The sequence below is a fragment of the Pygocentrus nattereri genome, chromosome 13, assembly GCF_015220715.1.
Source record: "Pygocentrus nattereri isolate fPygNat1 chromosome 13, fPygNat1.pri, whole genome shotgun sequence".
NCBI lineage: Eukaryota > Metazoa > Chordata > Actinopteri > Characiformes > Serrasalmidae > Pygocentrus > Pygocentrus nattereri.
This window is the reverse complement of record NC_051223.1, coordinates 25,042,616-25,057,615: the sequence shown is the minus strand read 5'-3', so window position 1 is coordinate 25,057,615 and position 15,000 is coordinate 25,042,616. Positions and strand designations below refer to the sequence as shown.

The window sequence follows — 15,000 nt, the reverse complement described above, 5'->3', positions numbered from 1 at the left end:
TCAACTCATCACTGTAAATTTTATGAAACAGTTGGTTGGCCTTCAATTTCAGTGCAAAGACAAATTCATTGCATAAATTTTGTCTATGAAACATTTATTGGTCAGCTTCCTTCATTTGTCTGCATTCTTATCAACACAAAAGTCTCGTTCTAATATTTATATTCAGCTGGACATTCCATTCTATTAGTTACAGTGCTCCATCTGTGTGGAATGATCTACAGAAATATTTGAAATGGGAGCAATTTATTCCTTCAGCGATACAAAGAACCATTAAATTTATATATCATTCTGTTTGTTCTTTTATTTGTTTATTTTTTATTTGCTTCCGATTTGATTTTGTTGGTTGTGGCGGTGTTGCTTCTTTGTTGATTGTTTTGTGTGCTCAGTTGTAAAAGAGATTTTTAATCTCAGTGTGATTATCTTGCTTAAATACAAGATAAAAACAATTCCATTAACAAATATTACAGCCTCATGTGTAGTGACGTCACATTATCCCAGAAGGATTTGATCTGTGAGCTAATCTAACACCTTCTCGAGTAATGCAGGTTTGTGTCATACAGCTTTGGGGCTACTTACGCTCCCACCTTCAGACTGTGAGAACAGATTTTGATTCAGGAAATTACATCAGGGACTTTCAAGCTTAGCAAGCAATTACAGAGGCGTTTTGGTGGGAAACGAAGTCAGAGTTCATTCAATGTTTGCAGCTGCTTCCAAGACAAAGCAGCATGAATTAACATTTCAACATTAACATGTTAAATCTGTTTATGACTTTTTACCTTAAACATACGCCGTGTTTACATGCAAACACAATCCAGTCTCACACCATCTATTCATATCTGTAGACTTCTTCTCATGCACTGGTTCCAGTTTAGGCAAAGCATATTTGAAGGAGGAGGTCATTCACAGCCATTAAAGTGTTTTCCATGTCAAAACAGCTTGTATCACCCACACAAACATCTGCCCTTCGAAAGTCTTCAAGGCTACACTGCTGTATGGTAAGCTAGTCTGCTTTTGGATGACCGTATAGGAATACTCATTACAGACTGTTAGTCTCTGTTCCTGTCATATTACAAATGTGATCATTTTCCCCCTAAATTTCCTGCATTCATGCCCCACAAAGAGGGAAATATTTGTTAAGACCTTTATTACCAAACTATGAGGTTTCTGTTCAAACAAATTTTTGAGAAATGTTTGCCATCCAGTGGCAGAGGAAAATGGAAAAATTTAATTGCATGAACAGAAAAGGTTATTCTCTCAAAGAGTCAAGCTTGAAAAGAGAAGGAAAGAAAAAAGAAAAGAAAATAAAGAAAATCATTAGATGCCACACTTCTGCACAAAGTAGAACAGGAGGATAGAACTCTATTACCTGTGGTTTACCACCCCCTGCTGGTCATCAGATATTATTACATGAAGAATACCTCTACAAAACACAGCAAAGACGAACAGGTTCAGGAGAAAAGGGTCAGATAAGCTGCAGATCATAAGGAAAAGTTCCACACAAACACTGTTCAGAAAAGCATTGACTAAAAACACTGCTAAAGCAGTTACAGTGCAGCAAGGAAGAAGTGGATGATTGTGTGCCGACACTGAGTGAATGTATTACTCTCCATGTTCGTGTATACACACTAATTCAAAAGACACACACTAGAGAATAATACTGCTATTGCCCATTGTACAAAATAATAATAATAACAATAATAACAACAACAACAAGACATAACATGAACTTGCATGAAAAGTTGTGTTATGTCTTCTAATAAGTTATGAAAATATATTTTTAGTGACAATATAAAAAACCTGTACACTAAAGTTTTTCATATCCCTCTATCAAAAAACATGAAAGAAAAAATGTGAAATAAAATAAGTTCTTGCATAAAGTTCAGTGTGAGACCAGTTTGCTTGTGTAGGTTTGGTTTAGCAGCACTGACATGAAAAGTACTAAGGACCAACTCCACACACTCATCTCGAATTTGCAGATGGTTTTCAGCCATACGTCTGTTCATCTCTTTCAGGGGGGAATTCTATAGTAGTTCGATGTGATGTGGTTCACTGTAAAGAAAACTTATCAACTCTGATTTCTTTCCAGGGGAGGTGATGGAAACCAGGCACTGTAGTAACTAATAAAGTCATTATTCCATTATAGTCATTTTATTTACTAACCAAAAACACCAGTGAATCTCCAGGTGTCCTCGGAGTTTTGTTGATAGTAAAAATAAAGACTGTTTAGCCTTAGAACACCCTGTTTGTACCCATCCACCATGACTGGATTAATCTGAATGTGTTTTAAGGCAAATTCCTATTTGAAAAATATCAGGCATTAAACAACATATTCATAATCATTTTATGAAATTCATGAAACTCTCTGTGAGAGAGCTTTTGGAGGCATCAAACGGTTCAAATGTCTGGTTCCTAACATCACCATTGCAAACAGCTCACACTACCTCAATAAGCTTCTCTGGAACAGAACATTTCACATCAAACCACTCTGAACCACAATGACTTAATTATACAGAAATGTTTTGGTGGAATGAAAATTTACAATTCCACTTTAAATTGTAGAAGCAGAACATACAGCCTTAAGAAATACAATGGGAACTTTTTGCCAGTTAAATTCTTACCCATGTTGCTGTGCAGCTCCTTCTTGTTTCAAACAGTTTGCTGCTCAGGATGATGATCCCGACTGAAGACCTTGAGTCTCCTACTGGCACAGTTCTAAGCTCAGGAAGATGAGGCGAGTCACATGTAAGCAAACAGTCTCACACATTTCATCTGCACCACTTACAGGTGTTGTGGAGGTATTTCTAATTTCAGCATCCACTTTTCATTCACCACCACAATCCTTTCACTTTTAAAAGTGTTTCATTTCATGTCTCTTCTGCAACAGCTTTGTGAGCTGAATGCTTTTGGGTTGGTTCCTGTTGTTAAGAGCATAATGTCAACACCTGCTTCTTGGTCCAAAATTAGCCAGACACAGACTGTCTAACTCAACACTAAAACTTAACAATCTCTCAGTTTCATCAAGCCTATCTGTTAAAAATCTTGGTGTCATGATAGACGCTGATCTCTCTTTCGACACACATATATCTAATATCACTAGAACAGCTTTCCTGCATCTCCGTAATATCGCTAAATTAAGAAATTCATTATCTCTACAGCATGCAGAAAAGCTAGTTCATGCATTTATCACTTCAAGGCTAGATTATTGTAATGCCCTGCTGTCTGGATGTCACAGCAAAAGCCTTAACAAGCTTCAGCTAGTCCAGAACGCTGCAGCCAGAGTCCTCACAAGAACTAGGAAGTTTGACCATATTAGTCCAGTTTTATCAGCCCTGCACTGGTTACCAGTTAAATTTCGCATTGATTATAAAATTCTATTACTGACTTATAAAGCTCTAAACGGGCTCGCCCCTCAGTACCTGAGTGAGCTCCTCTCCTACTATGAACCATCACGCCTACTTAGATCACAAGGTGCTGGCCTACTACTGGTACCTAGAATAAATAAAGCTACATCAGGGGGGAGAGCTTTCTCATACAAAGCCCCCCAGCTCTGGAATAATCTTCCTGCCAATGTTTGGGAATCAGACACAGCCCCAATCTTTAAGTCTAGGCTAAAAACTTATTTGTACAGTCAAGCATTTGGTGATTAGTCTTCCCTGTCAGGTCTAGACCTGCTGGAGTCTACACTCTACGCTCTGTTTTATTGTAATCTGTGGTCAGCCACTCTTTACAGTATTAACTCTGTTTTTTTTCTTCTCCTTTCTCTGCCGAGCTGATCAGCTGCCCATCCTGTGCGCCTGATGCTGTTGCCTCTACTGCCTTGATTGGTGCCGCTGCTCACCAGCCTTCTGGACCGGTTTGACCACCACTGAGCTTCTTGCTGTACAGCGCTGTGCAGTCCTCACCCTCAGATCTCTCTCTTTCTTTTCCCACTTTACTATAATACTTCTTACTAAAAATGTTCGCTGTCCGGTGTCGACCATAGGAGGATGGGTTCCCCTTCTGAGTCTTGGTTCCTCTCAAGGTTTCTTCCTCTTTTAGGGAGTTTTTCCTTGCCACCGTCGCCGCTGGCTTGCTCATGGGGGCTCGGACCCGGAGTTTCTCTCTTCTTTTCTCTTCTCTCTGTAATACTGATTGTTCTGTAAAGCTGCTTTGTGACAACACCTGTTGTAAAAAGCGCTATATAAATAAATTTTGCTTGCTTGCTTGCTACACATTTCCAAACAAACCACTGGAGGGCCTTTCCTGCACTTTTATCACATCCAATACTTCTCACTGACTGCGATGGTGGAGTGTTACATATGATCCTGAATTTCATGCAAAAAAATAACAAAATCTATGTTTAATTAGCCATCTTTGAGTGAACACAGCTGCTTGGTATTCAGCAGCTGTTAAACAGCATAAATACATCCTTTTTATATATCTTCCAAAATCTTCCAAGAAAAAAAAAAGACCTTTGTTCAAATTTACATTTTTCTTTTTTTAAAAGATGGTGTTAAAATACTTTAAAAGTTCATAAGAAGATTTCTTCAAATTCTGAAAGATTTCAGAAATAATAACAAAAGTGAGTCTAGAAAACGGAGAAACTCACCTGATATGGATTTGTGAGCATTGTGTTCTTAGTTATCCATCTAAACTCTAGCACACAGTGGTAAACTGGAACTGAAACCTATTATTAAGCTGATGTACTGATGCAGAACAATCTGCACCTCCAGCATACTTGCCAAAAATATATTCCAAAAGTATTTATGAACAATTTTTTAAATGTATGAAAATGGCAAAAAAAGTATTTGTTGAATATATATGTAATGTAATGCATTTATATATATTGGTTTTTTTTTTAATTGCATGTAGTTTTAACAAAGTTTACGAATATAACAATGGCAGTGTTTTGCATTGTACTTTGCATTAACTGTTGTATGTGTGGTAAGACGGCACTCACACAATCTAATCCACATAAAAAGGATTTCAACTCGTCAAACTGATCAAAAAGGATCAATACGTAGCACATCTGTTTTTGCCATATTAAAATTTCATTTGCTAGTATTTAAAATGAAGACTGTTGAATACAAATTCATTTCAAAATGTATTCCAAACAGTAACATGCATTAGACAAGTATTCTGGCTATTTTCATATATTTTCAAATCTATGTGATATATACATACAAAAAATCTAAATGTATATATGTGTATTAAGGTGTGTAATATTTCCACATTTTTAAATAAATGTATTTTAAAATGTATCTGGATAATATGGCAGTATATGCTGAAATGCATTTCAGTGTTTGGAATGTATTTCACCATGGATTGCAATGTATTTGAAATGATTTTCAAATATATAAAAATATATGTCCGTATATATTTTTTCGACATGGGTTGATCATGTGTGGATGAAATGCAGCCAAGAATATGGACCTATTACTTAAACAAAGTTACTGTGGGTAGGATAATATAGTGCGGGTCACCGTTTTGTCCCTTTGCCTTTGGTTAAATAAATTGGAAAATCGTGTTACTGCATAGCACTGAGGGGAATATCTGCTGACAAATACTTCATAATTGCTACAGCAGGAGTTTAATTTTGACATGCGTAAGAAAAAAAAAAAAAACTTCAGAGGCAGAGAAAAGTTTTTTTGTTTGTTTTTCCTCTCTCCTTGCTTTGTTACATTTTGAATGATTATGAGAAGAACAAAAATGTATGCCTCCATCTCAAAGTGCACTTACCTCCAGAGAGAATGGAAGTAGGCGTCCCCACAAAGCGACATGTACTTAAATCATAAATCAAAGATTTTAAATTGGTGGTCACATGCAAAAAAAGCACAAGATTTCAGATTTATATTGTTTATTTTCCTCTAATATTTATATATTCACAAAAGTCATAAAATTGCAGACTATCATATTTCTTTATATAAACTGTACATGAAAGCAAAAGGCACTATACACTGTAGTAAGGAGATTTGATTCACCTCCCTTTCTATAGTATTCAATGAATCCATGCCCAAAAAAAAAAAAAAAAAAAAAATGAACACACATCCCCACACACACACACACACACACACACACTCACACACACCCATATCCACACACACACACACACACACAACTTCACCTCTGTGGTAGCAGAAGAATTAGTGATGGCATGTAGAAGGTCTGGCTATGAGTGGCATTAGACTGGACCGTCACTACATATGACTCCCACTATCAGTGATACAATTTAGACTTTTACTGTACATTTATTCTCAAGTCTTCATTATAAGTATAAACTATAAGAAACACATCAAAATTAAAAACAGACTGGTGGCGAGAGCTGGACACTGTCTGACTCGTTCCTGTCTCTGTGTTCAGACGCAATAGTATGACAGCGCAGCTCCTGCTACATGGACATGTAGTGGAATGAATGCATGAAAAGAAAAACAAAAAAACTGGAAGACAAAAAAAAAAAAACAAAAACAAAAAAAAAAACAAACCTTGATCAAAAAAGCATTTCCACTATGCATTTACACTTTTTTTACATAAACAAGTGAAAACAGAGAAAACAAAGGGAGGGAAGGAAATAGATATGCTACAAGAGGCTGGTAAACCTCTGCTGATCTTTGTCCACATCCACCACTCCTTTCCTCTTCTCTTACTGCCCTTTCCTATGGACTGACACCTATGGACCTACACCTGTGTGTTTAGAGTCCAGTTAGAAAGGCAGAATGAAACTCCTCCACATGCTTATTCCATCTCTTGCAGTCATTCTTAAGCTTCATTTTTACCCCATATAACAACACACAGACTGTGGTAACCCGCTAGAACAATCCTTTAGCTTTCTTCATGTTCACCTGCTTCCATCCCGGCAGTGCCTCATACTCACTCCTCGTCATCTCTAGAGCTTTCTGCAGAAACACACACACACACACACACACACCTTAACATCAAAATGTAAGAGAAGACAATGTGGAAAAAGTCAAGAGGTCCATGTGTTGTTGGTGTAAAGCTCATCCACATATATACAATCAATCCATCCATCCAAAATTAAGTCATCCAACCAACCAACAGTCCAGTTACGCTTTGAGACTCCCCAACAGATTATCTACAGATGCTCGATATATTAACAAAACTGATAAGGTGATCGAGATTTAGATTTTAACAGAATCCATAATATTAAACTTAAAATTCAAGTTAATAGATTTGAGGTGAATGTCTGCTCCAAGACAATTTGAGCATCTCTAGAGCGTCCGCAGAAGACTGTCAAAATAAAAGTGGTCCCAAAAAAGATAAATACATAACAAAAACCGCTGAATAAACAAAGAGTAAAAAGTTTATACTACCTTGTCTTACATGAGTGTAAATCCCTTCCAACAATTATTTTATTTCATCTTAATTTATTTTTGTTTGACACTAAAAATTTTGCAATGTACATTAACAACAATAGCTGTGCAGTCCAGGAAACCTATTTTGACACTTTTATTTTGGTTATTTAATTTACTTCCAGTGTATATATTCACATCAAACTTAAAATTGTGTTTATAAATAATACTAGAAAGTACATATAATTTCTAAGTATAAAGTCAAGACATTTTGCATGTAAAATCATTTAAATAACAAAAGTGTCTCGTTTCCTCTCAAAATTATTTGTTTCTTCTCACTGTAAGTGTTGAATTAATTAGTTATTGGTCCCATTCAAACAAAGACACATTCATCACTGTTTTGCCTTTGTGTTAGTTAATAGAAAATTAGTAAGATTTGCACTTGACATTTTGTCATTATTTTCAATGACAAAATCAACACCAACCACGCAGTACGAGTCATATTTGGAAATCTGAAGTTACAGAAGTTAACATTAAACCTATTGTTACAAACTGGAAAGAAATTGAAGAAATATGCATTAAGTACACTGTGAACCAGCAGAGCCAGGATGTAATTGTTGATAAATTTATAAACTGTGAAAAACACATGCATGAAATAAATTAAATTTGAGTTATCATCTGTGCCAAGTGACCAACACACACACACACACACACACACACACACACACACACACAAACCAAGGTTATGCAGGAATGTGACACAAGCAAATGGGTGATTTTATTAAAACTTAAGGATTCTGTGGGAGTGAGGGAGACACATCAGGGTTCTTCAAAACTCACCTTACCATAGGCCCCTACACCCTGAAGGTGAAAGGAAAATTTAACCTCTGTCAGATGCAAGACTATGCCACCACAGGAGAAAGAAGACAGAGCAGAATGAGAGCAGAAGAAAAGATGTTAAAGAAACTTCATAGGAAAGGAGAGGAAGAACAGAGAGGAGAATTTATGAGTGAAGGACAGAGACAAAGAGACAGACAGACAAAGAACAAATAAAGGAACATGCACTATTCAAAATGACAATGCAGAATAAAGGCAACAATCTCCAAACACACGACATGAGCTCATTTTCAGCATCAGAAACTCAATATGAAGTCAAAGCCTTCTCAGTAACCTGAGCAACAGATGTTCTGGACCTAACATTACTAAGTATATGAAATGGAACCTGTGGTCTCACCTCAAAGTCTTCATCTGACAGGTAAATTTCAAGACGCAGAGGATCAACACCTTCAGGAAGCGGCCGGGCCTGTAGATCAGCCAGTGGATAGGTGGTCTTACACAGTCTGGCCAAGACATCTTCCACCAGAATGATCTGATTACATACTTCTGCTTCCTACAATATGGGACAAAGCAAATAGAGGCAGCTACAGGTTAATTAATGAATCTATCTGCATTTGTAAGAAAGAGATTCTGATCTCTTTGGAGTTATATAGAGTCATTTCTGCACAAATGGCTCCTAAAATGTGATCTGACCATCTATGTCTGGGGGGTCCAGCTCTGGTCAGATGGGGCCTGAACATTTAGTTAATTTTCCTGCTAAAACACACCTGTTTCAACTCAGCAACTAGTCAGATTAAACAGGTGTGTTTGAGCAGGAAAATCACCAAATTTTGCTGGACTGAAGCCCTTCAGGAGTGAAATGAAATACCCCTGATCTAAGTCATAATAACAGATACAGTTACACCAAAGAACTTACATAAAATCTTACACTAGTATTTATATACAAATGATAAACTTTAATATAACCTCGAGAAGAGGGTAACTTGACAGTACCTGCCACATAAAAAAGCACAGAATTTACATCATTTGCTCTTCGAAGAAGAATAACTCAAGATCATTGGCAAAGAAAACTTCTTGAAGCTCATAAGATTGGAAAGTTGCAAAAGGACTTTTAAAGACTTGGTTATTTTATTACACAGTATTTAATTATTACGTCTATTTTTCTCAGAAATTCATGCAACACAACATGGTATAGCCCATCCATCCATCCATCCATCCATCCATCCATCCATCCATCCATCCATCCATCCATCCATCCATCCATCCATCCATCCATCCATCCATCCATCCATCCATCCATCCATCCTCTAAGCCGCTTCTCCGTCAGGGTCGCGGGGTCTACCCATCCATACATCATTAAATTCATTTATACACTTTTTTTTGTGCTTTTATGAGTATCGCAATATGAATATTTATGAGTCCAAGGAAAAATGTGAAAAACAATAGCTCATTAGCTGAATGACTATGTCTGGTTTTCGGTCTGTGCGAGTAATCTTGAGAGGGTACTGCGTGTGTGCATGCGTGTGTGTGTGTGTAACCTTCTCTGTGATCTCAGCAATGTCCTCTCTGTGTTCCCAGGAGGGGAACATATTAGTGAAGGTAAGAGGCTCCAGGCCAGCGTGGATCAGGTAGGCTTTTGGAGGCTTCTTTTCATTCTTCTCTGTATAAACAAACAAGTAAGTCAAAGCCTGACCAAAGAATTTAACGAATTATTGTTCCAAAGAAGATGATTTTCTTCTTCCTTTTCATGGCTATTCATGTGTTAATATGCTGTATAATTTCAGAATAATATCTTTGTGATCTACATTTGAAACACCCCATACTCATTTGAAAGTATGTCACAAAGCTGTCATTTATCCTTTAATCTTTATCTGAAATATGACTAGGAGTATGTGTGAGTATGTGTCATCATCCATATGTGCAACATGTTTACACATTTATTCATCATACACTGCTAAAAATAAATAAAAAATTAAAAACACGCTGGGTTAAAGGAAAAATTATTTCAGGGCATTGGTAAACTCCTGTTTTGTTAAGCTCGTTCCCTTAAAATTTACATATATTAATTTATTTTTTGGTGTAATAAACAACTAAATTCACAATAGAACTAAGTACTATTGTACAACTATCAATCAGTTTAATATACTACTTGTAAGAAAATACTCAGATCTAAATCTATATCTAAATCACCTTTCCAATAAAAAGCTCTCAGCTGGTGGCTACCTTGGCAGTACTGGAGCACAGTTTCCATGGCACATTTCCGATCTGAGTCCCAACGGATGCGGGCGGAGCCTGTGTTTTCACTGTCCTGAGGCCACCAGCCCTGCCACAGGTACACCTCATGATGATTATCCACCAAAAAAAGAGCTACAAAAGAGAAACAGAGCAGAAATAACACTGACGCCCAATAACATATGCATCAGCAGGAGACAAGCTCTGGTGAGAAAAACAGCACCAGAAAGGGGATCAAAAGTCTACTGTAACTCTGTAGGGTCATTAGGTTTACTATTAATGCCACTACATTCTTAGTCTCTTAGACAGTTTATCTTTGCATAAAATTAGACAAGGGACAGAAAAATATGAAGTGTCACTGCCTTACCACATATGGCATTTACCTCCTTAGAATCTATATATTACCACTTTTACTACTGTCTGAAATCAGAAAGATAATTGTTGAAGCACTGAGCTTGGCCCAGTTTTCCAACAGCATATTAGTGTAAAGATCATCTTAACTGGAAGAGAGAGTGTTCAGTGTGATGCTCACTATCACTTTAGAATGATCTTCATGCCAAGTTGCTTTTGGGAAAACTAGCTTTTGTCATTGGAGATGTTCAGTGTGCTGTTACTGCACCTGGCTGAGCAGCAGTGTACAGGTCCTCCTGATGAAAGGGCATTGAGTTAACCAGGTTTGGCTCTCTGGATGGACAGATGAATTCCACAGCAGCAAATTCCCCTGAAATACTGCTTAACTTGTATAGCCGTGGTGTGAAGTTAAACTTCCCTAAATCTAAAACACAAAGCAACACACCTTTATACATTCCGACACACACCCCCCCTAACACACACACACACACACACACACACACACACACACACACACACACCACAGATTTTAACCCCTACTCACCATGAATCATGCAATCATATGCCTTCCTGTCTCGCCGACCAAGAGCTTCCCAGAAGCCGACTGGTTCCGTCCCTTCATCACACTCCTGGATGGTTTACTTTTACTGCTGCTGTGAAGCCCTGCCTCAGAGGACACCTGCCAACACATTGCCATCATGAGCAACTGCATGTCTATGTGTTTGTATGTGCAACAACATACAAAATTTATTAACACCCACAGTTACATCGTTGCAAACTTCATTATGCTGGTGTATTAGTTAATGTACCACGTTTTCGGTCAAAACAATCATTAAGTACATGTTTCTTTTTTCAGGGGACATTTCTAACAAGATAATAAGACAATTCACTTGCATATGGAAGGGTAAGGTCAAAGAAAAGTAAGTTTAAAAAACCAGAGATTCCAAAAAAGAGAGTTCAAAAATGTTTAAAATATTAGTGCAATTTCCTAAAATGAATATGTCTACTTAATGGTAACATTTACTGTAAATAAAATCGATTGAAGTGTGGTCTCTGATGTTTTCACAGCATTTCATATATATTTTGTAGATTTTCTAAGTGAAAATGAGTTAATACATACTCTACAGGAAATGGATTAAAGTATAGCACTTTTCTGCAATTTTAGTGGACAATTTTCTATTCATGTACTAAGTTTTAACATATTGGAAAAACAAAATTGTACAAGCCATGTTTTATACTTTTAAGTATATATAATATTTGAAAAAAAAGTCCATTTATCTCTGCTGCTGTACTGAATCAGTGCCTCTACTATATCACCCCTACACACATCACTTTATACATTATCAGTATTAAGATGTACACTTTCTACCTCGTACTCATGCTGTTTCATGCTGCTGTTATTTGCACCTTACTATTTACTGTTTGTTACTTTTGTACTTGGGAGTTAACTACTACAACCCCCCCCCCCCACACACCCAATATATAAAAAACATATAAAGCACAAAGTAATTGCACTTTCAAATGTGCAGGAGTGTGTTCTCTTTAGAGGATGACTGGTTGTTTTCATGTAAAAAAATCATTAAAAAGATATTTTAACTAGAGTGCCTAAACTTTAGTACAGTGCAGTATAAAAGAGGTGTGTGTTCACTCACTGCTCTTTGATCTTGTTAGCGGCAGTGCAGCCCACATCACGTGTGTGCGGTTGAGCCTTGCAACCATGCCACAGGTACATGCTGGCTTTGGGGATATTCAGCAGAATCATGGAGGTTCGAGAACGAAGACTGCTGCAGTGACACACCACCTCCAACAGATGGCCCTCTACTGGCTTCTCTCCTCTGACACAGTACAAGCGCCACTCATCTGCGGCAAAGTTAAATAGGACTTAAGAGGTAGTAACAATGTCAGAATATTGACTTCTGCAACAATATCAAGTGTAGTATCATAAAAGCTGATAAAATCACTTGTCTGAACACCCAATGCTTATTGGACTGAACACAGAAAAATAATCAGGTTCATTAAAATTTTGTTTTTAAATTAAGTCTTTTATCAATACAAAACTGCAGTGTTATTGTATAAGTTCACATGTTCAACAAATAAAACTCAAGTACTACTAGATGCACTGATGAGCAAATCTCACAACATTATGGTAGTGTTATTCTATTTAAAAATAACTGAATGTATTGAAAGTTAGCACATTGAATTGCTTACTATACCATAATACTGAAAAAGGACTGAACTTTCAATACATTGTGCAACACTACTTATTTGGACTTGCAGCCATGAGATGCAGCCAATGAGAGGCATCACAAAAATGAGAATTTAAAGCCACTCAATGGCTTTTTGTCATAATCCAGACTATTAATACTGGCAAATAAAAGTGTCCAAACAACTCAGCCCCAGTTTAAACAAGGAGATTCCAGTGTTGATCAGAATTGAGCTTGTATGGTGAGTCTAAACACAACGTGAGCAGCATGAATATTTTTCTTTTGTCTACCATAAAAGAAAAACAGTGGAAATTTGTGACATTGTCCACTGCAATGCAGGAGCTGCTCTAAACCACAACAGTATTTGACAGTATCTGTATCACCCAGAGCTTTCCTGTTTTCATTTTTGATAAGCTTTAACTGACAGGTAGGAAATGAGAATTTGACATGCTGGAGTCCAAACACCCCCCCTCCCCCACCAGTTACATTGATGCTCCTTTTCTATTTACATCATTAATGTTATTAATACTATTAATAAATAAATTAATTTAATAAATTAATAAAAATACCCATCTTGTTACCAGATACTAGCTCGACTATAGCAGCATATTAAAGGGTAGTTCCACAAATTTTCCAAATTTCTGAATAATTGTAATGTAAATAAAGTTATTCAGTGTTGTGTCATGTGAAATGTGCCAAGTCAGAGAAGCTTTCATGCTCAACATTTAGGACAGAGGTCTAAATGATAGCTGGGATCCGATTGCTTTTAAAAGCTACATCACAGAAAGCTTTTTCATGAAGCAGCTACAAATACAGGTGGTGCCCAAGACTTTGTTTTGAGACTGCTGAGAGATATTTTTTTAAAACTATTTATGGTGGAGAGGTCCATGCAGGTCATTTTAAGGCCAAACAGTCCCAAGAAAACATCTTTTTTCAGATCTACCACTATTTTACCATTATCAACTTAACATATGAAAACTCAGAAGATTCTCCTACTTTTAAGGGGGGTTTTGTGTGGTAAATAAAATGGCTATATTTGCATTGTAGACGTTGTGACTCCTGGTTCCTAGCACCACTATAAAGAAAACTGAGTAAGCAGGTTTCTTTGCATAGCATAATTTTATATTACATCACTCTGAATGACTTTGTTTACATCTTACATCAAGAACTCAATTATGCAGGAATTATGAAAAGTCAATGGAATTTCCCTTCAGTCAATAGGTTTGAGAAAAAGAACTACAATGGCCTTCGGGACAGCTCACTGGCTAACAGAACTAAACAGAGAGAGAAAGGGTAGAACATACTCTGCACATTCTCCTCTTCCTCTTCCCTTTTTCCTGCATGAATGATCATCCCTCCATTGAAACACTGCAGGAAACAGGGGGGCTCCTTCCCCTGCTGCACCTGGACCTGAAAAACACACACAGTTGCACTCTGACACACATTTTCATGTTAAAGTGATGAGTATGTTATAAGCAGGCCACACTGCAGAGCTTCACAGTGTGCCTCATTCAACACACCTGATTCAACTCATCAGCTAATTACAACAGCTTTCAGAGTGTTAGAATAGGGAAAACAATAAAATATAGTGGACATTACTCGAATTTAACAATTCCAGAATTGCTATACTGCCCACATGATATATATCTCATGCGGCCTGATATGTGGTCTTAGTGATGCACATGCTACATAAATGATCGTAGACAAGGCTCATAGACTACACAACCCTTCACCTGGTAATATCTGTGAAAGCACCAGCTCACAAAATCCAGGTGTCACAAATATAGAATTACACATTGCCTACAACTCTATAGAAAGAACACTTTTTTAATTGCTCAGTGTAACTGTCAAGTTGCACAGAAATGATGCTGCAGCTCACATCAATTTACTGGCATGAAAGGTTCACCATGTGAAGCCTTAGTCTCTGTAGACATGTTTGAGTTTTACACCCATGTACACCTGTAATATAAATGATATCTTAAGTGTTTTAGGATGTGTTTTTAAGCTGCAGAATACAACAGATTACCTGTGCTCCTCTCTCCTCGTCTAGCTCCACAGTCATCAAAGCCGACGTTCCTTTCTCACTTACA

The 15,000-nt window shown here is 37.1% G+C and overlaps 1 protein-coding gene across 1 annotated transcript in view; it reads right to left on the bottom strand.

Annotated features, from left to right (window-relative positions):
• Window positions 1-6,036: 6,036 nt before the first annotated feature.
• svila (supervillin a) overlaps window positions 6,037-15,000 on the bottom strand; it is a 76,173-nt gene continuing 67,209 nt past the window's right edge. Inside the window, 11 exon segments of the mRNA XM_037544256.1 lie at window positions 6,037-6,872; window positions 8,127-8,147; window positions 8,521-8,676; window positions 9,662-9,783; window positions 10,347-10,490; window positions 10,975-11,130; window positions 11,251-11,344; window positions 11,346-11,385; window positions 12,359-12,566; window positions 14,215-14,320; window positions 14,937-15,000. The exon segment at window positions 14,937-15,000 is cut by the window's right edge and continues 85 nt beyond it. Of these exon segments, the coding sequence (XP_037400153.1) occupies window positions 6,786-6,872; window positions 8,127-8,147; window positions 8,521-8,676; window positions 9,662-9,783; window positions 10,347-10,490; window positions 10,975-11,130; window positions 11,251-11,344; window positions 11,346-11,385; window positions 12,359-12,566; window positions 14,215-14,320; window positions 14,937-15,000 (1,198 nt within the window). The 3' untranslated portion in view covers window positions 6,037-6,785.